Consider the following 25,838-nt stretch of genomic DNA (forward strand, 5'->3'; position numbering starts at 1 on the left):
AGTTGCAATTTGGTCCTCCAGCTGTTCCTTTTTTGTACCTTTAACTTTTCCAGCCTCTTATTGCCCCTGTCCCAACTTTTTTGAGATGTGTTGCTGTCATGAAATTTCAAATGAGCCAATATTTGGCATGAAATTTCAAAATGTCTCACTTTCGACATTTGATATGTTGTCTATGTTCTATTGTGAATACAATATCAGTTTTTGAGATTTGTAAATTATTGCATTCCGTTTTTATGTACGATTTGTACTTTGTCCCAACTTTTTTGGAATCGGGGTTGTACGTTTCCACTGTGTGATGGTCCATCCCAGATGCCTCCGAGCCCAGAGAAGTCGACTGTGCTTCTGGACACAGTTACCATAAAGCTTCCTTTTCACACAGTAAAGTTTTAACTGCCGTTTGTGGATGTAACTCCGTATTGTAGAGCTTGACAAAGGTTTGCCAAAGTAATCCCAAGCCCATGTGATTATGTCAGCTACAGATGAATCACGGTTCTTGATGCAGTGAGGGATCAGAGATCACAGGTGTTCAGCTTAGGCTTGTGCCCTTGCCCTTTACACACCAAAATTCCTCCAGATTCCCTGAATCGTTTAATGATATTGTGCACTACAAAGGGTGAAATATTCAAATCTCTTCCAATCTTTCTTTGAGGAACATTGTTTTTAAACATTTCAATAATTTTTTTCATGCATTTCTTGACAAACTGGAGAGCCCCGGCCCATCTTTACTCCTCAAAAACTAGGCCTTTCCTGGATATTGATTTTGTACCAAATCATTATAATCACATGCTGACATCAGCAGTTTCAAATCACATCGTTATTTAATTGTTTTACCTCATTACTAGCTCTAAATTGCACCCGTCCCAACTTTTTTGGAATGTCTTAGAGGCGTGAAAGGCAGGAACGGATGTATATTAACAAATTAAATGAAGTTTCATTTCAGAAAACATGAAATATATTGTGTTTATACTGTCTGCAATGAAATACAAGTCAAAGTAAATTCAGAAAATCACTGCTTTTTTATTTTATTTGCATGGTCCATAACGTCCCAACTTTTTCTCATTTGGGGTTGTACGTTACAGCTTCTTCTGCTTTTGCATACCTTGCAGTTTTTAAACTAACATCAAAACTTATTGTTCCTTTTTAATCAAACTGCATGTCACTTATTCAGAGAAATAAGAAGCAGTGACGCTATAAAGACGCTGTTTCCTCATACCAGGACAATAGCAGGTCTGATACGGTTAATTTACAATTTTATCAAGAAAATCCACCACAGAGATGACTTTGTTGGTAAGAATTAGTGACATACACTGTCCTGGATTTGGTTCGAATATCTTAGCAATCCTGCACCTGATACACTTGAATGTCCTCAATGAGATTTGATCAATGGTGGTCCTACGGTGGCTCTTTTCCATTGATGGACAAGGAAAAATGGGGTCGATACATTTTGAATAACAACTGATATGTTGTCAGTAATCGTATACCTACAAATCAACCTATGTGTTAAATGTAAGTGAACACCACCCCCGCATTGAAGCATGGTGGTGGTGGCATCATGTTGAGCATTATCCCTGGCCTCTTGATTGTTTCTCTGACTAATGCCCTCCCTCGCTGATCACTGCTGTGCCATATTCTTCCCATTTGCTGACAATGGATTTAATGGTGCTCTATGGGATGTTTAAAGACTGGAATCATTTTTTATAACCAAACTTTACCAGGACTTCATTCCAGTTTTGATAGCACCTTGGTCTTTATAAATCTGTTTGTTTAGATAAGTTCTTGAACAAAGTCTGGGGCCTTCGAGGAACAGGTATACTGATACTGAGTTCCTGTGATATTTTAATTGCATACTTTTTTTTGACAGATCCTAATATTTCCTCCAAAAAATTCCATGCTTCACGCCCTAACAAAACCCTGTAAGCCATGTACAATGAGATTGAGTGGAATAACTGTTTTATTCTATCCACATTCACTGGATTTTGAGAAACAGAGCATTTTTATTTTTATTTTTTGCAAATTCGATACATAAAAACTTTATACAAAATGTCCGACAAAAGCATTTCCACGTAGAATGTAAACAAACCGGAGAAATGACAGGAGCAATTTGTGAAAAATGCTATAATAATAATTATTGAAAAAAAAAAGATATGTTCTTACCATCAAATAATTTTATTCCATATTTTGTTGCTTTTTTTTTTGTATTTTTGGGGTTTTGTTTTCGAGTAGAGTTTTTATTTCGTCCTTGGTTGGTTCAGTAACACGCTCCGCCATTTTTTTCTCTCCTCTCACGGTATATGAGCTGATATCCTCGTCATAGAGTAGCCAATCAGAGCGCTCGATTGCTCTTATCCAATAAATGTGGATAGAATAATACGGAGTTATACCACAGCACTGTTGAGTTCTCAAATATGATTGGTCAAAAGGTGTTGATTAGTTTTCTGTTCCAGCAGCTCTAACAGCAATGCCGACTGTAATTCAAATCACGGGTTTATATTTACAGGTTCTTTTTAATATGTTATCATTTCTATAGTAACAACTAATTTACAAAGACTTTTCATAAACTGATTAAAAACAAGCTACATCACAACGTTTATGAAAGGTGTTTCCGATATCAGCTGTAAATTCTTGAAAAATAAAAAAAAAGATACGTTCTTACCATTAAATACTTTTATTCCATATTTCATTGTGCTTTTTTTTTGTATTTTTTGGGGTTTTGTTTTCGAGTATAGTTTTTATTTCGTCCTCGGTTGGTTTAGCAACACGCGCCGCCATTTTGTTCTTCTTTTCTCATGGTATATGAGCTGATATCCAAGTAGTAGAGTAGTCAATCAGAGCAAAACCCCAATAATGCACACTTTTAACTGAATCAGTACTCCTGTCGTAATGACGTATCTAACAGCCAGTTAGTTTGGAGATCACCTTCAGACTCCATGCAGGTGGTCCATGCAGACTTATTAATCACAGCTTATCAATCACAGTTTATCAACACCATCTTATCGATCACAGCTTATCAATTCCAGAGATGCCCAGCTCTAACAAACCGGATTCATCTGATTTAACTCGAGATGTGAATCAAGTGAATCAGATGTGAACCAGATGTGAATCAGGTGAACCACCAACTGAGCTGGGCTTCCCTGAATCATCAGAACATGGAGAATAGAACAGGATGAGACACAGGAACTGCACACAGAACCCAACTCTACACACACACACACACACACACACACACACACACACACACACACACACACAGAAACCTTACCCTCCACATTACCAGGAGTTGCATCTTAGGCAAACAAAAACAGGGGACCAAAGGAAAAGCAGAATATTTTATTATTATTATTATTACTGCTATTAATTCTTAGTGCTATTAAATAATACGAACCAAAAGGTGTCGGATGCCTTTCAGTAGTAAAATATGAAATGAAACAATATATTACACTCTAATCCCAGCTAATTCTGCATTTATCCTGCTATGCAACATTACACTCAAAACATAAAGGGCTTTAAGGAACAGTATATATATATATATATATATATATATATATATATATATATATATATATATATTTATTTATAAAATTTCATCCTAAAAATACTGCCAAGACATGTTTAATGTCTAAAGTTTGCTTCCTTTATTTTGCACTGGAGTTTTGAGGCTAACGTAGCTAATGCGCAAAAGAAGTTTTTACTGTAGCTAATAATTTACCATTCCTAAATCCTGCTTATGGTTTCTGACATTGTATAACACACACACACACACACACACACACACACACACACACACACACACACACACACACACAGAGTAGCTCATCTCATCTCATCTCATTATCTGTAGCCGCTTTATCCTGTTCTACAGGGTCGCAGGCAAGCTGGAGCCTATCCCAGCTGACTACAGGTGAAAGGCGGGGTACACCCTGGACAAGTCGCCAGGTCATCACAGGGCTGACACATAGACACAGACAACCATTCACACTCACATTCACACCTACAGTCAATTTAGAGTCACCGGTTAACCTAACCTGCATGTCTTTGGACTGTGGGGGAAACCGGAGCACCCGGAGGAAACCCACGCAGACACGGGGAGAACATGCAAACTCCACACAGAAAGGCCCTCGCCGGCCACGGGGCTCGAACCCGGACCTTCTTGCTGTGAGGCAACAGCGCTAACCACTACATCACCGTGCCGCCCTCACACAGAGTAACTCCAACAGAAAACGAGAGAAGCAAGCATTGGACATCAAAACATGTCTTAGCTGACTGATCGATATGTGGGAAAAATCCTAAGTGTCTACCTTTAGGCTTGTGCTCATGAGCCGAATCAGGTATGTGATCACGGTTGCCTGAATACTAACAAGTACTGCAATGCAGTTTTTCTTTTTCTTTTAACCACAGAACCCGCTTTAACTTCTGTGAACACCAGGCTTGTACTACTCGAGTCCAGAACTCAGACTCGAGTCCGACTCGTGCCCTAATTTTAAGGACTCATTACTTAACTTGGACTTGAGCACTGATGACTCGGACTCGTGCATTAACTGCACTCAGACTCGTAAATTGGAGACGAGGACTCTGATTTTTTTCTTTATTTTTTGTAACATGCCATAATAATTTGGCACAAGATATTTATATCTACATTAATTTTTATACTAATTTCGTGCAAGAGAATGCACATTCACCTGTGCATACATCATGTTCAGGAACAAACTAACGTTAATGGCGCTAAAATGCCTGGAGAGAACGCCCCTAGGATTGTCCGCTTTGCTTATACAGACTTCTGGTGCAGTGGGAAAAAATGCACTGCTATGTGTTCCACATGCAGAAGAACTATCGAGGAGACAACCGGGACAACCTCAAACTTCAATTGCCATTTGGCGAGACTCCACCCAGAGAAAGAAGTGATGCGCAATGTTCATTGCTCTGTTGATAGCGGGGCTTGCTTGCTGAGCGATGAACTAGCTAGTGTTAACCCTCTCTCATGTTATTTGCCCTGTTGATAGTAGGGCTCGCTGAGCAAGACTCCACCCATGCCCCTTTTCCACCAAAGCAGTTCCAGGGCTGGTTCGGGGCCAGTGCTTAGTTTGGAACCGGGTTTTCTGTTTCCACTGACAAAGAACTGGCTCTGGGGCCAGAAAAACCGGTTCCAGGCTAGCACCAGCTCTCTGCTGGGCCAGAGGAAAGAACCGCTTACGTCAGCAGGGGGGCGGAGTTGTTAAGACCAACAACAATAAGACCGCGAAAGGTCGCCATTTTTAAGTGGCGAGAAGCAGCAGCTGTACAAACGCGAAGTCATCCATTATTATTATTGTTGTTGTTGCTGCTGCTGCTTCTTCCGTGCTGTTTTTGCTTTGATATTCGCGCCAAGGTTTATGCAAACGTAGCGATGTAACTGACATATACAACGACGTAACTGATGTATACAGCGACATAATGACGTGGCTTCCCTTAGCACTGCGAGCTATGGAAAAGCAAACTGGTTCTCAGCTGGCTCGCAAGTTGAACGAGTTGTGAACCAGCACCAGCACTGGCCCCGAACCAGCCCTGGAACTGATTTGGTGGAAAAGGGGTACCAGAGAAGTGATGCATCATGTTTGTGTAACATGGTTATGTTTTTGAAATGCACACAAGTGCATTTGTTACAATAAAGCACATTAGAGTGTTGTGTTTGTGAGTGTTATGTTTTTGACATGGACACTTAACATTAGTGCCACCAGCCTTTTCCTAAATATTCCTGATAGAAAAATCTTTTTTTTTTGTGAATGTATTATAGGCTATGGTATGGGACATACATCACATACACTATTCAAAGCTATCGATGTGTTTTAGAGTGTGTGTGTGTGTGTGTGTGTGTGTGTGTGTGTGTGTGTGTGAGAGACAGCTGTGTTATTTGTGTCGGGCTCGACTCGAATCAATAGTGGAAATTTTCTTTAACCCTCTGGGGTCTGAGGGTATTTTCTGGCACTCTAATGATTTTGGCATTCTCTGATTTTGTTGTCAATTTCAACAAATCTAAGCAGTATTTTCAAAGTCATATGACTTTTTTGTATTCAGCACAAATTCAGCTACAATAACGTATATTGGAATGTGTGAAAAAAACATGAGCTTACCCATTGTGTCGAACCATTTTGGTCACTTGAGATGATTCTGTTCAGTCTTAGGAATGTATCAAGAACAAAAACTTAAATCTGCTCCATTGATTTAGACAATTAACTGGCCATCAAAAAATTTGTCCTATTGTTTTGGGATAAAGGGTTGGCAGTGGGAAAAGTATTCAATGAGAAGAGTAAAAATTTCCATTCCATTCAATGAGAAGAGTGAAAACCCCTCTCACAGATTAACTCTTAATCCCATCAAGTCAAGTGATCAAAACGGTTCGACACAATGGGTCAGGTCATGTTTTTTTCACACATTCCAACACAGTTCTAAAACTGCTTTTTACATCATCTTCATTTATCTTTTTTTTAAAGTACAATCATGACATGTACTACATAGATATTATTGGAGCTGAACTTGTGCCGAATACAAAAAAGTCATATGACTGAAAATACTGCTTAGATTTGTTGAAATTGACAACATCAGAGCATGCCAAAATCATTAGAGTGCCAGAAAAAGACGAAGAAGAAAAGAGAGCAAACAAGCACCGGTGCACATTTTGTTTGCTCAAGAAGCATGCAAAGATATGCACTACAGCACACACATAGCAACCAATATGCTCATCATAAATAGAAGAAATATTTACACTTACTCGAGTTGATCTGCGGCTGGATTGAGTCAAGGTTCAAAATGATACCGTTCATCATCAGTGTCACAGTTTTTAAGATTGAGTTGAATCGCTTTCCTGAATCATGAATTGAATCATGAACTGAATCGCTGTCCTGAAATTGAATCGCTGTCCTGAATCATCTGACACGCCTCCTGAAAATCAAATCTGTGCGCCATCTCGAAACAAGTTTTACCTCCAAACAGGTCGCCTAAACTATGGCTGACAGATTTTATCCTGTTTACGGCGGGTGTTCCCGCTGCAAAAGAGAAACTAATCCAAGCCGAAAGAGTGAAAGTGATTATCATGCCGTTACCATGTGAATAGCCTTTTATGAATGAGTAAGCGGACGCTCAGCGCTCCGACTCTGGTATGACTGAGTAAGGTGACAAGTTTTTATGTTTCATCTAATTTAGGTAATTTTAAAAATGTAATATTATTTGGCAGTGGGCACAGAGGAAAGTGTAAAGTATAAAGTTTCTGTCAGTATATTTATCATGCTTATATGATGAAAAACTCGTGAAGATATTTATCTAAATATTTGACCTAGTCATTCTAAACCTGCTGAGCTTCGCTGGCAAAGCTCTTGACCCCAGAGGGATAATGACTTGGACGTGACTCGGACTTGAACACTGAGGACTCGAGACTGGACTCGGACTCGAGGTTTAGTGACTCAACTACAACACTGGTTAGCACTGTAACGTTTCCTCTCGAAGTGCAGGTGTAATGTGTTACCTAGCGAGGCATAGGAGCCAGGTGGCAGTGCACCGGCTGAGCTGAAAGGAGCAGCAGCAGGTACTTTGGGCATTCGGGACTTGGCGTTAGCGGCGGCGTTGACATCGACATCACTGCGTGATCTCTGCAGTGAGCCAGGTGTGGAGGACACTCTAGAGCTCACCGCTTTATCTGAGAAACAGAGATACAGTCACATACTAACAGGTACACTACCGTTCAAAAGTCTGGGGTCACTTTGAAATGTCCTTATTTTTGAAAGAAAAGCACTGTTCTTTTCAATGAAGATCACTTTAAACTAAATCAGAAATACACTCTATACATTGCTAATGTGGTAAATGACTATTCTAGCTGCAAATGTCTGGTTTTTGGTGCAATATCTCCATAGGTGTATAGAGGCCCATTTCCAGCAACTCTCACTCCAGTGTTCTAATGGTACAATGTGTTTGCTCATTGCCTCAGAAGGCTAATGGAGGATTAGAAAACCCTTGTACAATCATGTTAGCACAGCTGAAAACAGTTGAGCTCTTTAGAGAAGCTATAAAACTGACCTTCCTTTGAGCAGATTGAGTTTCTGGAGCATCACATTTGTGGGGTCGATTAAATGCTCAAAATGGCCAGAAAAAATGTCTTGACTATATTTTCTATTCATTTTACAACTTATGGTGGTAAATAAAAGTGTGACTTTTCATGGAAAACACAAAATTGTCTGGGTGACCCCAAACTTTTGAACGGTAGTGTAGGACATTACACTCTGCAACTAACTAAAGGCCTAGGCCTTACAATTCGGTCACATCAGTTAAAACCAGTGGCAGATTCTTACTTCTGGTTACGCTGCTTCCGACAGGTGCTTTAGCAGACTGCGGGCGACTACGAGACAGAGAAAGAAACAGAAAGGAAGATATTTAATTAAAAAAAAAACAGTTCAGTTGCAGAAAGTTGACTCATGTTTTACCTGAGGCTCTCTTGAGAGCTCGAGGAGGAGCGATCGGATTGGGGGAGAGACATTACACTGTCCGAGCTCTTCAGATGCGACTGCAGAGCCTTCTGATAGGTCAGCTCGAGGGCCTGAAACAGTTGCTCCGCCTCCTTACTGAAGTGGCCGTGGAATCCCCAATAACACCTAAAAATATGGAATCGGATAAAAAAATTCCAATCCAGATCATTTTCATACACAGATCCTAACGGTAAAAACCCAAATCACCTACTTCCTGGCAACAGATCTGGCTTCTGAATCTGCATCATGGACTCCTTTCTTAATGGTCTCCATCAGAACAGCTACATGTCTGAAACGACACAAAGGAAACCAAGTCGAAAGGAAGCTCAGGTGAAAGCAGATCCAAAATCAATATGCGAGTTCTCTCTGCTCCGCTGTGGAAACCAGACAGGCACTATTTCTTTACCACCCTCAATCCTGATACAATGCTCACAGGAAGTCCTGATGGAAGGTAATCTGGCGACCCCAGGGAGAACGCTAGGGATAATGGTAGTGATCAAGGACATGACTTCTACGTGTGGATGTGTGTGTGTGTGCCAGTGAATATGTGATCATCCTGAAGAGCACAGCAAGTGTAAATGATGTAAACCAGCATTTTATGGAAAATAATCATGGTCCTACCTGTCTAGACAGCTCGTCTGCCACTCCTGGAGTAAAAGGTCTAAAAACTCATAACAGCGCCTGAGAATGAAAAAAAAAAACACTTAGGCTCGTCTGTAAACGTTATCTATTGATCATGAGAAATCGGTGATGGTCTTACCGCCGGACAGCCACGGATTTGGATGTGCAGTTACTGGTGATGATGGGAATAAGCCGGGGATAGTGTGTGTGCTGGGGAAGGGGAAAAAAAAACACATCGGTGAGTTAAAACAAACACAGAAATACAAAATGTGCAAGCCAAGCAAGAATACAATATTCTATGAGATAAATTGTTTTGTTATAGCAGCAAGTTATCAGACAGGTGAAAAGAAAAAGACACACTGTACATCATAAAATAGAATTTAGAAGAAAAAAGAGATCCCAAGAACAAGCCAACTAGACCAGGGCTTTTCAAAGTGTGGGGCATGCCTCCCCTAGGGGGTGCCAGAGTTCTTCGGGGAGGGCGCAACGTGAGGAAAAATAAACCAGAATAATTGCGGACATTTAGTGAACTTCAGCTAGCCTTTGCCAGAGACAAAATGGATCGATTTTTAGTACCTAAAGCTACAGTGAGTGAGGAGACAGAGTCTGGGCCAAGCAAAAAAAGAAGGAAGTATGACCACGATTATTTAAAGTTTGGATTTTCATGGACTGGATCTGAAGATGCTCCACTGCCACAGTGTGTTGTCTGCCAAGAGGTGCTAGCTAATGATGCTATGAGATGTTTAAAATGTGTAAAACAAGATGTTTTTAAAAAGCACAGATGTTTAAAATGTGTAAAAAAAAAAAAAAGAGGTGTTAAAAAAGCACAGATGTTTAAAATGTGTAAAAAAAAAGAGGTTTTAAAAAGCACAGATGTTTAAAATGTTTAAAAAAGATGTTTAAAATGTGTAAAAAAGATGTTTAAAATGTGTAAAAAAGAGGTTTTAAAAAAGCTCATATGTTTAAAATGTGTAAAAAAGAGGTTTTAAAAAGCACAGATGTTTAAAATGTGTAAAAAAGAGGTTTTAAAAAGCACAGATGTTTTAAAATGTGTAAAAAAAGAGGTTGTAAAAAAGCACAGATGTTTAAAATGTGTAAAAAAGAGGTTTTAAAAAGCACAGATGTTTAAAATGTGTAAAAAAAGAGGTTTTAAAAAGCACACGTTTAAAATGTGTAAAAAAGGGGTTTTAAAAAGCACAGATGTTTAAAATGTGTAAAAAAGACGTTTAAAATGTGTAAAAAGAGGTTTTAAAAAAGCTCATACGTTTAAAATGTGTAAAAAAGAGGTTTTAAAAAGCACAGATGTTTAAAATGTGTAAAAAGAGGTTTTAAAAAGCACAGATGTTTAAAATGTGTAAAAAAGATGTTTAAAATGTGTAAAAAAAAGAGGTTTTAGAAAGCACAGATGTTTAAAATGTGTAAAAAAAAAGAGGTTTTAAAAAAGCTCATATGTTTAAAATGTGTAAAAAAAAGAGGTTTTAAAAAGCACAGATGTTTAAAATGTGTAAAAAAGAGGTTTTAAAAAGCACAGATGTTTAAAATGTGTAAAAAAGAGGTTTTAAAAAGCACAGATGTTTAAAATGTGTAAAAAAAAGAGGTTTTAAAAAGCACAGATGTTTAAAATGTGTAAAAAAGAGGTTTTAAAAAGCACAGATGTTTAAAATGTGTAAAAAAGAGGTTTTAAAAAAGCTCATACATTTAAAATGTTTAAAAAAGAGGTTTTAAAAAGCACAGATGTTTAAAATGTGTAAAAAAGATGTTTAAAATGTGTAAAAAAAGAGGTTTTAAAAAAGCTCATATGTTTAAAATGTGTAAAAAAAGAGGTTTTAAAAAAGCTCATATGTTTAAAGTGTGTAAAAGGAAAAAAATAAAAATGTGTACAACAACCATTTTTTAAAATACGAATGGAACATTAAGTATAGCAACAACAAAAATTGTAAGGGGGGCGCTGTTGTTTATTTGCTCTCTTGAGGGGGGGCTGACTCTCCCACACTTTGAAAACCCCTGAACTAGACAATATACAGATAAGTTGTAAATGCAATTAAAGTATGACAAGCCTTCCATTTATCCGAACTGACTCAACCCCCTGTGTTAAAACTACATATGACTCAAGCTGAGTAGCTCTGGAGCCGTTGAGGACCTGATCGCACGGGACTCCTGAGACTCACTTCCTGTCACTAGCCGTGATCGAGCAGTTCCCTCCGTCCTGCTATTAAATCTCTCTGACTGACAAACACAGCAGTGAGTCAAGCAGAAGCTTCACTTATGCTTCAACATGAGCCTGGCGTGCTGACACAGACATAAAGCTCTGATCAATGCCATTGATTTTCTGTTGTTTCCTCCAATTTAACAACCGGCTGCACAAGACATGCAGTAAATCTGGCCTTTAACGGTGTGGGATGAGGAAGCATGACAGCAAACAAGAACATAATACGCACTCACTCGTATAATAAGGCGGATGGCTGCTACGCCGGATGTGGCCATCACTTTAGCACTGTTGGGGACGAGATTGAGTAACGTGGGCATGATGGACTCGGCTCCATGGTCAAACTTGTTACGAAGCACAGATGACAGATGCCTGGAGCAAGAGGGAAAAATACATTACAGATCACTTCACACGCTTACCGAATGACGCCGATCAATCGATTATCTTCTGTTTGCAGCTGCAATTTGTAAATTGTGTCCGTGTGTATGTGTACGCAATGTAAACATCTGTGTGTGTGTGTGTGTTTCAGTCACTGATCTCTACGTAAAATATCTGGAGAGCTCATTGTCCAATCCGCACTGTACAGACGAATGAAGCCATCTGGCCGCCATATTACCACACCCATCGCGTGTATTTGGCTTATGTATTAATCCGTCGTATCCGATCAAATTTGCCCCAAGACAAGTATTTCCTGACTTTTTCCTTTCATTACCTCCTCTAATTTTCTCCACTTTCTTTACCCCATTCCTTATAGTGCTCCCCTTCACTGTTACTGTCGTCTTCTTCCTTTTCCAGTTCAGTCTCTGAACACTTTTTTTGAACGGCTCTTTTACTAGAGCGGCAGCTACAATTATCGACACCTTAACGATCTTTTGGCCGTTGCAAAAGTAGAAAAGACTTTCAATATGTAAATTGTGCAGGAATAATTACTCAAAGTTCCACTGGAAAAAAATGAGTTGATTCCTGATCGCTTAGCGCATCAGATCACGTGACACCGTTCCACAATTATCGACACCTTTGTCTACAGTTATCGACACCGTTCCACAATTATTGACCTCCAGATGATTTATAAAAAAATAATCCAGTTTACTATAATGACAGGCGTACTAACACCTTCTGCGGGCTTCGGCAGCGCATTGATATCTGAGCTCCATATCAATGCGCTGCCGAAGCGCGCAGAAGGTGTTAGTACGCCTGTCATTATAGTGCGGACTTTCCATAGCATAGAAAATCGCTACGTTTCAATTTTTTTAACTGAACTTGTTTCATGTCACTGGTCATATAAACCTATGTAAACAGGAAAAACGTGGAAGAGTTTGGTCGCATCTAACTACAGCCCCAAAAAATACCGTTGGCCATACTGAGCCTAGCTACATTGCTAACAGGAGTGACAGCGCGTCTGACTGCGTCTGACTAACTGGGAGGTCGCGCAAAGCTCGGATAGGTATGGAGCAGCTCGTCTCAATTCAGGTAAGAGCATATTTCATTATGGAAATACGGTGGACTGTTCCTTTAAGTTAACAAAACATAGTTTTTATTTTAAATTTGTTTTACATAGACTTATATTTAGTACAAAATATCTCATCTCATCTCATTATCTCTAGCCGCTTTATCCTTCTACAGGGTCGCAGGCAAGCTGGAGCCTATCCCAGCTGACTACGGGCGAAAGGCGGGGTACACCCTGGACAAGTCGCCAGGTCATCACAGGGCTGACACATAGACACGGACAACCATTCACACTCACACCTACGGTCAATTTAGAGTCACCGGTTGACCTAACCTGCATGTCTTTGGACTGTGGGGGAAACCGGAGCACCCGGAGGAAACCCACGCGGACACGGGGAGAACATGCAAACTCCACACAGAAAGGCCCTCGCCGGCCCCGGGGCTCGAACCCAGGACCTTCTTGCTGTGAGGCGACAGCGCTAACCACTACACCACCGTGCCGCCCTAGTACAAAATATCTGTTATATAAATATATGGGGGTGGCACGGTGGTGTAGTGGTTAGCGCTGTCGCCTCACAGCAAGAAGGTCCGGGTTCGAGCCCAGCGGCCGGCGAGGGCCTTTCTGTGTGGAGTTTGCATGTTCTCCCCGTGTCCGCGTGGGTTTCCTCCGGGTGCTCCGGTTTCCCCCACAGTCCAAAGACATGCAGGTTAGGTTAACTGGTGACTCTAAATTGACCGTAGGTGTGAATGTGAGTGTGAATGGTTGTCTGTGTCTATGTGTCAGCCCTGTGATGACCTGGCGACTTGTCCAGGGTGTACCCCGCCTTTCGCCCGTAGTCAGCTGGGATAGGCTCCAGCTTGCCTGCGACCCTGTAGAACAGGATAAAGCGGCTACAGATAATGAGATGAGATAAATATATGGATGTCGGTGCTTACGTAAACGAGGAAGTAATTCAAGTGTTTGTAAAGAAATGAACTGATAATGTTTAACCTGTGTCAGAAAATCTTTTTGTTCCACTTTCTACGCATTTTCGTAGATCACATTTTTTAATTTTTTTTTTTGAACTGAGATTTTAAATTTACATCTAAAAATATAAAATGTCTGCTGATATTGTAATATGTGGTAGATATTTACAACAAACTGCGAAAAAAAATTTCTGAGTGGAATAGAAAAATCTGAATATTTCAAGCATGTAATATTTTATATGCTAGGAATTTAATTCTGGTCTAATTCTATTTATTGCATTAGGATTCCAAATACTCTATAAACATTCCATTCTGTTATGAATCAGAAAAAAAAAAAATCACAGCACTTTTATTTTTCAAAGTATTTCATCTACTTCAACAATGTTACACAAAGATCGATCCATAACGGTTGTAAATGTCACTTAAGTCCACAGGGTGTCGATAATGGTGGACACCGGTGAACGTGATCACTATTATCGACACCTCACGTGACTTCTCAAATGCGCGTTTAGATACAAAATGGCGACTGTCAAATGAAAGAGTAAGAAAAAAAGTAGGTTTCAACAAGGAGATCATGAAATATCGGTGAATTTGATCAGTAAAAACATGTCCATGATCTTTCCACCATGCTCACCTGTGATGATAACGTCTGGGTTTTCCTCAACTTGCTGATCGTGCTGAAAAAATTCCATCTCAGGTAATGAGCTGCGTCATCAGATGACAAGATCAAAGGGCGAAGGGGGTCTTCTGGTTGATTAATTAACCAATAATAGCTTTTGTAATTGAAACTCACCTTTGTAAAATTGTTTTTTATTGGTAAATCTGAAAAGGTGTCGATAATTATGGACTGTCGATAATTGTAGCCGTCGCTCGACTATAATTTATTTTTTACAGAGATTGTTTCAGTTTTTCTCTTATACAGTGCTTCTTTCTCTTTCGTATATTTCTTCTTCCTTTCTATTTAGGACAGTTGTTGAAACAGGACTATTTTTCTCGTTATTTTCCATTTTCACTTCATTCTCACAGTCATGTCTTAACAGTATTTATTGGTCACATAATTCACATCACACATGAATCGATCCTGATAGTGTTCAGTAACTTATAGATTATTCCTCAGTGCTCACATTAATCTCTCACATCTCATTTTCTTTAACACAGATTGGCTTTTTTATACTATTGAATTGTTATATTGATCTTATTTTTGTTTGATATAGTTATAAATAGGGGCGGCACGGTGGTGTAGTGGTTAGCGCTGTCGCTTCACAGCAAGAAGGTCCGGGTTCGAGCCCAGCGGCCGGCGAGGGCCTTTCTGTGTGGAGTTTGCATGTTCTCCCCGTGTCCGCGTGGGTTTCCTCCGGGTGCTCCGGTTTCCCCCACAGTCCAAAGACATGCAGGTTAGGTTAACTGGTGACTCTAAATTGACCGTAGGTGTGAATGTGAGTGTGAATGGTTGTCTGTGTCTATGTGTCAGCCCTGTGATGACCTGGCGACTTGTCCAGGGTGTACCCCGCCTTTCGCCCGTAGTCAGCTGGGATAGGCTCCAGCTTGCCTGCGACCCTGTAGAAGGATAAAGCGGCTAGAGATAATGAGATGAGATATAAATAGATATTGCCTGATGTTATTTAGGTTTTCTTGAAATACAGGTCAAAGATTTTTAAAGTTTTGGAAATAATTTCTAATAAATGGAGTATTAGAATAATGTACTGTTTTGCTATAATTATGCAGTAAATTGTAATTAAAGGGGAACTGAAGTTATTTTTAAACTTGCTTTATTTCTTAATTAACGTGTTATTCGATTACGTTTTCGGTTTTAGTAACCTTATATCGTGACTCGTATTGGCATCTAATTGCAATTAAATATTATACTTATCGGCCTGTTCGGTTTTTAGCCATGTTGAATTTAGTTCGTTTGGTCCACAGCAGGCGTCGCTTATCCACGTGATCTTCACGAGACTTGTGCAAGACTTCGAAACGTCAAGCGTCAGCCAGGTGTCAGTGCCGCCATTTTGAAAACTGTTTTCCAAACGAAATATTGCACAAAAACGAGTTTAAATGACAATTACTGCCGACTTTTTTCAAACTTTCCTGATTGCTATCAAAACAAACAAAAATCCCGGCTTGATTACGTCAGCATTCGAAGGAGGGCGCGCGCGTCTTTTGACAACGTTGGCAGATGTCGTCACTTTGATTTCCGCTGTACGTTTTACTTCCGTCCTACGATGTCTCGCACAGGTCTCAACGAATCTCGTTTACGGCCGTTGCTTTGACATATGGACTGATATATTACAGAGCGTATTTCAAACACTCATAACTTGCTATAGCAGCGACAACATAGCGATCAAAAATGCATTCCTATATTTAATAACATGATAAATATAATTTTGATAATAAAAAAAAATTGTCTTCAATTCTCCTTTAGGGTGGCACGGTGGTGTAGTGGTTAGCGCTGTCGCCTCACAGCAAGAAGGTCCGGGTTCGAGCCCCGTGGCCGGCGAGGGCCTTTCTGTGTGGAGTTTGCATGTTCTTCCCGTGTCCGCGTGGGTTTCCTCCGGGTGCTCCGGTTTCCCCCACAGTCCAAAGACATGCAGGTTAGGTTAACTGGTGACTCTAAATTGACCGTAGGTGTGAATGTGAGTGTGAATGGTTGTCTGTGTCGATGAGTCAGCCCTGTGATGACCTGGCGACTTGTCCAGGGTGTACCCCGCCTTTCGCCCGTAGTCAGCTGGGATAGGCTCCAGCTCGCCTGCGACCCTGTAGAACAGGATAAAGCGGCTAGAGATAATGAGATGAGATGAGATGAATTCTCCTTTAATTTAGGGCTTGTTTAATTTTATTATTATTATTATTAGATGATTGATTTATGATTATACATAATTTGTAAATATAGCTACGGTACGGACTGGTATCAATCTGTTTCTAAAGAAAGAAAGAAAGCACAACTTTATTCATCACATATTTGTGAAATTCCTCTCTGCATTTAACCCATCTGAAGCAGTGAACACACACGTGAACAATGAGCGCACATACACACACACACACACACACAACTACCCAGAGCAGTGGGCAGCCATGCTAACAGCGCCCGGGGAGCAGTCGGGAGTTCGGTGCCTTGTTCAAGGGCACCTCAGCCCAAGGCCGTCCCATGTTAACCTAACCTGCATGTCTTTGGACTGTGGGGGAAACCGGAGCACCCGGAGGAAACCCACGCGGACACGGGGAGAACATGCAAACTCCGCACAGAAAGGCCCTCGCCGGCCACGGGGCTCGAACCCGGACCTTCTTGCTGTGAGGCGACAGCGCTAACCACTACACCACCGTGCCGCCCCAGTATAAATAGTTATATTGTAATATCTACATGTAACTCTCTGTTCCATCCATGATTTGCATAATTAGTTTAATTTCATTTTTTATTCTGTGCAATAGAATCCGTTTTTTTTATATATATATATATAGCTGATATAAATATTCACATGCCTCTGAACAACAGGAAATGACATTACTTTTGTGGACCCACATGCTGTCTCCATCTCTGTGGAAACCAGAATTGTTCCGTCATGTTGTAATGTCCGCTTTGTTTTCTTCTGTTATGCATGCATTGTGTATGTGTTTTCTATTTGGTCGAATAAATAATAATAATGATAATAATAATAATAATAACAACAATAATAATATGATTGATATAATGTATTGAATACTGTACATTATGATTAAAACACAGACACCCCACAAAAATCAAACATTCACACAATGACACACATACGCACACACACACACACACACACACACGTATATAAATAGCGTCCAGTTTTTGTTTTTTCCCAACAATTAGATGAATAACACGTCCAGTTTTGTGTAGCTTCCAAGGCGGAGATATGACCGTACCGATCCCATGCGTGTGGTAATACGGCGGACAGATGGCTGCACTTTGACGAGTCAATGAGCCATCCAGATATTTTACGTAGAGATCCGTGGTTACAGTGTATTATGCACTTTACTCCACCCCTCCATGATAACGTAATGTAATGTACTGCATGAAGCTTAAAAGCAAGTCTGGAACCCATTCAACACAAACCAAAATGCCTTTCAACTAATTGATCTTTTCCTTTATAGCCCTTTTAGAACTGACATCTTTTTAACTAACAGCCACTTGGAGTGTCGAGCGATAAACTGAACATACCCCAGTGTGATGCAGGCCTCACGGACAACCTGAGAGCGTAGGTCTTTAGCGGAGAGCTTGAACGCTCCTTCCAGCTGCCGCACTTGTTGGAAGAACGCTTCATGATCAGTGGCTCCGGCGAGCAACAGCGAACGCACCTTCTTCAGCTACAAGAAATAAATAAACTTATTTTAATATGTGTACATAATACACAATTAGGAGCTTTCATTTTGAAGGTTGGTGAGAGAGAGAGAGGCACTGTAAGAACGCTTTCATATGTGCACTATTTGTTCATTCAAACCCTGGTGAGTTTAGCACCTTGCGCAGGTGTGAACATAGCAATCACACTCGAGTAAAACAGCTAGTTTGACCAAACAGAGTCAAAAATATAAAGGCAGTTTATTAACGTGCTCTCGTTTTGTGTATCTTTTCCATTTTGTTGGCATGTAATGCCTCTGCAGATGAAATTGCAGACAGTATGCATAACCACTAAATTTGTAAACCATATTAGTATAAATACGCAGGTGATTATAGGAAATCGCGTGCGCTGATTGGTCGAGAAATTCGGACCGTTTCTCGATAATCACCTCGAGCGACTCGGCAAAACGGCGGCCGATCGCTTCGTCGCCGTAAGTGAGGAAGAATTACATCCCTGATTCCAAAAAAGTTGGGACAAAGTACAAATTGTAAATAAAAACGGAATGCAATGATGTGGAAGTTTCAAAATTCCATATTTTATTCAGAATAGAACATAGATGACATATCAAATGTTTAAACTGAGAAAATGTTTCATGTAAAGAGAAAAATTAGGCGATTTTAAATTTCATGACAACAACACATCTCAAAAAAGTTGGGACAAGGCCATGTTTACCACTGTGAGACATGCCCTTTTCTCTTTACAACAGTCTGTAAACGTCTGGGGACTGAGGAGACAAGTTGCTCAAGTTTAGGGATAGGAATGTTAACCCACTCTTGTCTAATGTAGGATTCTAGTTGCTCAACTGTCTTAGGTCTTTTTTGTCGTATCTTCCGTTTTATGATGCGCCAAATGTTTTCTATGGGTGAAAGATCTGGACTGCAGGCTGGCCAGTTCAGTACCCGGACCCTTCTTCTACGCAGCCATGATGCTGTAATTGATGCAGTATGTGGTTTGGCATTGTCATGTTGGAAAATGCAAGGTCTTCCCTGAAAGAGACGTCGTCTGGATGGGAGCATATGTTGCTCTAGAACTTGGATATACCTTTCAGCATTGATGGTGTCTTTCCAGATGTGTAAGCTGCCCATGCCATACGCACTAATGCAGCCCCATACCATCAGAGATGCAGGCTTCTGAACTGAGCACTGATAACAACTTGGGTCGTCCTTCTCCTCTTTAGTCCAAATGACACGGCGTCCCTGATTTCCATAAAGAACTTCAAATTTTGAGTCGTCTGACCACAGAACAGTTTTCCACTTTGCCACAGTCCATTTTAAATGAGCCTTGGCCCATTGGGGAAGTCATGGCCTAATGGTTAGAGAAACAGCTTTGGGACCAAAAGGTTGCTGGTTTGATTCCCCAGACTAGCAGGATTGACCTAAGTGCCCTTGAGCAAGGCACCCAACTGCTCTGGCAAGAGTGGTGGTGTACCTTGTGTCTGATTAGCTAAAGAAAAACTGATGATGTGATCATCAGTTTGGGCATTGAACCCAACCAACTGAACTGAGCCTTGGCTTCTTCTTTGAACTATAGAGTTTTAGCTGGCAACGGTGAATGGTACGGTGAATTGTGTTCACAGATAATGTTCTCTGGAAATATTCCTGAGCCCATTTTGTGATTTCCAATACAGAAGCATGCCTGTATGTGATGCAGTGCCGTCTAAGGGCCCGAAGATCACGGGCACCCAGTATGGTTTTCCGGCCTTGACCCTTACGCACAGAGATTCTTCCAGATTCTCTGAAGCTTTTGATGATATTATGCACTGTAGATGATGACATGTTCAAACTCTTTGCAATTTTACACTGTCGAACTCCTTTCTGATATTGCTCCACTATTTGTCAGCGCAGAATTAGGGGGATTGGTGATCCTCTTCCCATCTTTACTTCCGAGAGCCGCTGCCACTCCAAGATGCTCTTTTTATACCCAGTCATGTTAATGACCTATTGCCAATTGACCTAATGAGTTGCAGTTTGGTCCTCCAGCTGTTCCTTTTTTGTACCTTTAACTTTTCCACCTCTTATTGCCCCTGTCCCAACTTTTTTGAGATGTGTTGCTGTCATGAAATTTCAAATGAGCCAATATTTGGCATGAAATTTCAAAATGTCTCACTTTCGACATTTAATATGTTGTCTATGTTCTATTGTGAATACAATATCAGTTTTTGAGATTTGTAAATTATTGCATTCCGGTTTTATTTACAATTTGTACTCTGTCCCAACTTTTTTGGAATCAGGGTTGTACAAATTATGAAAGAAAATGCTGTTCCTAAAAGCACTAAAGATGCAACAAAGTTTGGTCTAAAACTATTCAAAGGTAAGGTGAAATTGTGATTTATTTTATGCATTTCAAAACAAAGTATTTTATGTGACTCGGCATAGATAAGTAACACAAGTCTGCGCTGCACCGTTATTACATTTGCACGCCTTCTGAAGTTTTAAATACATTTTTTTAATATGATTTTTTAAAATAATCACTGGTGTATTTATACTCAAACAATTATCCGCCTCAGGCTCAGTGAATAGCAAGTGTTGCCAGGCAAAACAAACCTCGCCTGGTAGCACTTATGATGAAAGAAGGTATCGCGGAAAAAAAAAAAAAGGTACCCTATGGGTCCATGTGGCTACTGCTTATAAATAAAACTGTTTTCTGATACCAAGTAAAATATACCAAGTGTCTGTACTTTATATTATTCTACTCTTCCTGTACCTCTTACAGTTTTCGAAACTGAAACGTCCGAACCGAGGCTGACATACGCACGCTGTCGCCATGACCCAAACTCTTATTTCCCGGAAATGGCCCGGCGCTAGAGCTCAGTGGAACGCACTTTCCCTCTGTAATAAGCATAAACATGTCTGAATGTGATTTCTTTAGTCGAGTCCATTTATTTCAAATGGTGACCCGAATTGTATACACTCACCGGCCATTTTAATCGGAACACGCGTATGCGCATGCGCAGTGCATGATCGTTACACTCTTACATTCTTACAGCACGATGACGTAGTGGCTAGCGCTTCTATAAGAGGCAGTAGACGCAACAAAAACGATTTTGACCTTTTTGGTGACCTTAACCGGATGACCCTCAAAATTTTGGAGGTTCTATTTGAGACCAACGCCCATCTATCATGAAAGTTTCACGACGATTGATCCAGCCATTTTCCCGTAATATTGTTAACAAAAAAACAAAGAAACCCGACCGAAAACAATACATCGCCCCCTGGTGGACTCCGTCCCGGGCGAGGTAATAATCTCGACTTCGTCTCGGTTATTATTCACTGATATTCACTTCGTCTTCGGGGAATAAGAGTTACTTATTAACTGAGTGTGAGGTCTTTTCAGGAAAACATTCAACCGTAATACCGTCTTGACAGTATGAAGACCGAGGTCTGATATTTTCCCGTCAAGACTGAGAAAGTGAGGTTAATTTATGGCTTTGGAGCTTATTATATGTTTTTTTTTTTATTTCTAAGATTAAAAGTAGACGGCCTTTTGATTTCATAAAATCGGTGAAATTTACTTCTCTCTGAAATTTGGTGATTGTGATATATGTTTATTTCTGTAAAGCCTAGGTCATAGCCGGACGTACGATTTTTTGGCCGTGCGATTTTTGGCATTTCCCAAATCGCTGCGTTTTTTTTTTGTTCGTGGAGAAAGACGCGCGTTGGCCGTAAGTTTGTCTTGCAACCTGAAAAAAACGTAAGCGCCCGTAGAGTTTGTTTGACATGACAAAGAACATCTGCGGCCGGTCTGCGGCCAGTCTATGGCTCGAAAATCAGCACGTCACACGCGCACCCTCCGTGCGTTTCTTGCGTTTTTTGCACGTAGACCGGCCGTAGGAGCACGTATGGCCGGTTGTGACCGAGGCTTAATATCTCACAAAATCTCTGGCCATTCTGTGGCTGGGAAGTTATTTAATTTGAGGGGATTCCCGAGCAAATAATGTGTATGAAATCGCTCGCTTCGCTCAGTCAAGCAGACAGAGGAAGTCCGTGTGTGCATGCGCAGGTTTACCTTCTTCTTCTTCTTTTGGGTTTTTCATCATGCAGCATCCTGTGTTGTATTACTGCCACCTACAGGCTTACCTTTGACCGTGCACTGACAGTTCCATCATTCTGTCGCTAAACGAACAGCTGATCACACCGAGGTGCTCGCTGACCGCTGATATTTATTAGTTTGGTCCTGCGTTTCCTTTCCTTCGCAACATAACGTCTTTTCTTCTCGCTTTCCGTTACTGTAGTCGGCCTTTCACGTTTCATTCGCGTCCTCCATTTTCCTCTCCTGTTTCAAATTCGTATCCCACAATGCCTTGCGCGAACGGGGAAAACCCACCACGTGATGCATGATGTAGTATCTTGTATTGTGTCACGGTGAAGCAGGAAAAAATAGCGGAGAATTTTGGGCCACATGGCCCTAAATTCATTAATTGTTCTATTTTTAAAAACCTAATAAAATTGGAAGTCTGTGATTCGAATTCAGTAGCTTTCGGTCCACTCAACAAAAATAACCGAGTGTCAGGGAAAATCGTTTATAACCTACACTTGAAAAATCTGAAAGGCAGTTATAGCTTTAAAACAGATGGTCATTATAATAAGATGTGATGCTACTTTCAGTCATGTCATATTTGTAATGTAGTTAAGTCGCGCATGCAGAATAAATGGCTAGCGGTTTCAAAACTGAATTTATTTCTCCACTCGAGTAATACATGACAAATGTTCTGAGAAAGATTAAAATATAATCTATATTCGTTCATTTTTCAACAAAATGGATTACCAATTAATCAATTTTTGTCGTTTTTGTTTGTTTTTCGCAACACTGAAAGCAGACACCTTGGAAAAAATGTCCGTAATCACCTACGAGCATTACGGGAAAATTCTGCCTGCCAAGGAACCAATCAGAGCGCACGACTTTACCGGAAGGAGCTCATGCCATATAATAATTGTTAATTATTCCATTACCTTACTTACTTGTTTGCTTTCTTTACGTACTGACTTGCTCTACTTAATTTATTACTAATTGACTTACTGACTGCCTGCCTGACTAATTTACTCAATATTTTACTTACTTCACTTACTTTCTTTACTGCCTGAGTCATTTACTTACTTTGCTACTTCCTTTACATACTCACTGACTTCCTGACTCACTCACTGAGTTATGTCCATTATTTCCTTTCCTTCTTTACTCACTGACTCTCTGACTGAATTTATTCCTTCCTTTAAAGGGGAACTGAAGTCATTTTTAAACTCGCTTTATTTCTTAATTAACGTGTTATTCAAGGTTTTATTAACCTTATATCGTGACTCGTATTGGCATATTATATTACACTGATCAGCCTTTTCGGTTTTTAGCCATGTTGAATGTAGTTCGTTTGGTCCACGGCAGGCGTCGCTTATCCGCGCGATCTTCACGAGACTTGTGCGAGACTTCAAATGTGAAGCGTCAGCACCGCCATTTTGAAAACTGTTTACACAGGGGCCAGATCATTCCTATTTAGATTAATTTTGAGATTTGCCAGCTTCATCAGTGATAGAGATTATTCCATACGACTTCGAACCAACGTGGAGTAGAGAAGAGTTGGAAAGACGACAGGATAAGGACTAGTCCGTCGCGCTGGTATTTACGTCAATTACTGTCGCACAATTAAAACGTGCCAGATCAGGCGGCTGGTGGGTTTTCAAAATAATAAATACATGCATGTATGTATTTTTGTGATAAATATATATTATACTGAGCGCATTTCCCACATAACCCTCACTAAGGTTTCGGATAGCGCTACAAAATGGCGTCCCCACTATATAGTGCCCTATATAGTGAGTAGGGAGCGATTTCGGACACAGGGAAAACTTCCGGCTTGATTACGTCAGCATTCAAAAGAGGGCGCGCACGTCTTTTGACGACGTTGGCAGATGTCGTCACTTTGATTTCCGCTGTACGTTTTACTTCCGTCCTACGATGTCTCGCACAGGTCTCAGCGAATCTCGTTTACGGCCGTTGCTTTGACATATGGACTGATGTATTACGTAGCGTATTTCAAACACTCATAACTTGCTATAGCAGTGACAAAATAGCGATCAAAAATGCATTCCTATATTTAATAACATGATAAATATAATTTTGATAATACAAAAATTTGCCTTCCGTTCTCCTTTAATCTGTGCTTTACTGCCTGCCTGACTTACTTTCTTCACTTACGCTTCGCTCACTGACTCACTGACTCCTTCGCAACAGAGGCAGTGCTTCAGTCGACCAAACAAGTGGAATAGGGTTCAGATTCAGGTGCCTTAGGCGCAAGTGGATGCTGCCTGCTCCATTTCACAACCTACTGTAGATCTAATCTAATAAATACTCTTTAATTCTGAGCATAACTCTGATTTTATCAACAAAAGATATGTGAAATGGCAGGAAATCGCTCACCGCCGCCACTCTGTGCTCCCAGTCTTGTTTTTCATCTGAGAGGACCTCTCTGATTTTATTCATGGACTCCTCGAGCTCTCTGCTGGAGTAAATCTGAAATGGGCACAAAGCACAATCCTCATGAGCAGAGCCAGAACTGGCTGATCCCCAACCCGAGCAGCCTCGGTGACCTTTCAGTTAATATTAGAGCGATGAAAAATGACAAGCCCAGCAGTACATCATCTTTCAGATGGGGGGAAAAAAAAAATGAGTATGGTCTTTTGCTGAGGCTTTCATTTCAGGGATATTGAATTTGTACATCTGATTTCTGACACATTTTCACCTTTCAGTTTATGATATAGAGAAGGAGCAGCATGAGGGTGCAGTGGTTAGCACTGTCACCTCATAGCAAGAAGGTTCTGGGTTCGGACCCCGAAGCTGACTTGGGCGTTTCTGTGGAGAGTTTGCATGTTCTCCCTGTTTCCTCCAGGTGCCCCGGTTTCCTCCCACAGTCCAAAGACATGTGGATTAAGTCAACTGACTACTCTAAACTAGTGTGAGTATGAATGGTTAATCGGAGTGTTGTAATCGAGTCACTAAACCTCAAGTCTGAGTCCAGTCACGAGTCCCCAGTGTTCAAATCCGAGTCAAGTCCAAGTCATTAAAGAAAATTTCAAGTCAAGTCTATTTGTATACAATAAACATTGTCACAAAGCAGCTTTACAGAATTTGAATGACTTGAAATATGAGCTAATTTTATCCCTAATCTATCCCCAATGAGCACGCCTGTGGCGACAGTGGCAAGGAAAAACTCCCTCAGATGACATGAGGAAGAAACCTCGAGAGGAACCAGATTCAAAAGGGAACCCATCCTCATTTGGGCAACAACAGACAACATGACTATAACAGTCCTAACATAAAGTCAGCTTCGTTGATGCTATAAACCCCCCACCGACGGAAACCCGAGCGCAAAACCGTTCACGACAACCGTAGTCCCAATGTCAGCAAGTCAGCTGCAGTCCCCAGCCACAAAAGCACCACTGCAAGAGTCCAGAGCGTCCTCCAGGCGTGACCCTCAACTGTCCACATGGGGCCGCCCTCCACAGGAGCGATGCGATGAGACTCCAACCAGACACAGGGCACCAGGATGGATCAGGCAGGTCCGAGGAGCAGAAGAGGTCAGCATCTCGATCCCAGGACCGACGTGTAACTCAAGTTGAGTCCACTACTGATCCAAGTCAAGTCCAAGACTCCAACCGCACCGTTTGATGGTGGCTGATTTATCGCCATTACAAACATTAGTTTGTTCCTGAACATGACGTATGAACAGATGAATGTGCTTCTCTTTGTCAGGGAGTGTGAAGTATTCTGTCA

At 40.8% G+C, this 25,838-nt stretch overlaps 1 protein-coding gene across 1 annotated transcript in view; it reads right to left on the reverse strand.

Moving 5' to 3' along the window:
- The window catches only part of LOC132899240 (CLIP-associating protein 1-like), a 233,637-nt gene that overhangs the window by 92,702 nt on the left and 115,097 nt on the right, over positions 1-25,838 (reverse strand). Inside the window, exons 11-19 of the mRNA XM_060940986.1 lie at positions 24,486-24,578; positions 17,903-18,048; positions 11,550-11,685; positions 9,247-9,317; positions 9,108-9,167; positions 8,698-8,775; positions 8,445-8,612; positions 8,313-8,359; positions 7,493-7,663 (exon numbers count right to left, since the gene is read on the reverse strand). Coding sequence (XP_060796969.1) covers positions 7,493-7,663; positions 8,313-8,359; positions 8,445-8,612; positions 8,698-8,775; positions 9,108-9,167; positions 9,247-9,317; positions 11,550-11,685; positions 17,903-18,048; positions 24,486-24,578 — 970 coding nt within the window. The remainder of the gene's footprint in view (positions 1-7,492; positions 7,664-8,312; positions 8,360-8,444; positions 8,613-8,697; positions 8,776-9,107; positions 9,168-9,246; positions 9,318-11,549; positions 11,686-17,902; positions 18,049-24,485; positions 24,579-25,838) is intronic.

This window comes from Neoarius graeffei, chromosome 15, assembly GCF_027579695.1.
Source record: "Neoarius graeffei isolate fNeoGra1 chromosome 15, fNeoGra1.pri, whole genome shotgun sequence".
In the NCBI taxonomy this organism is placed as follows: Eukaryota; Metazoa; Chordata; class Actinopteri; order Siluriformes; family Ariidae; genus Neoarius; species Neoarius graeffei.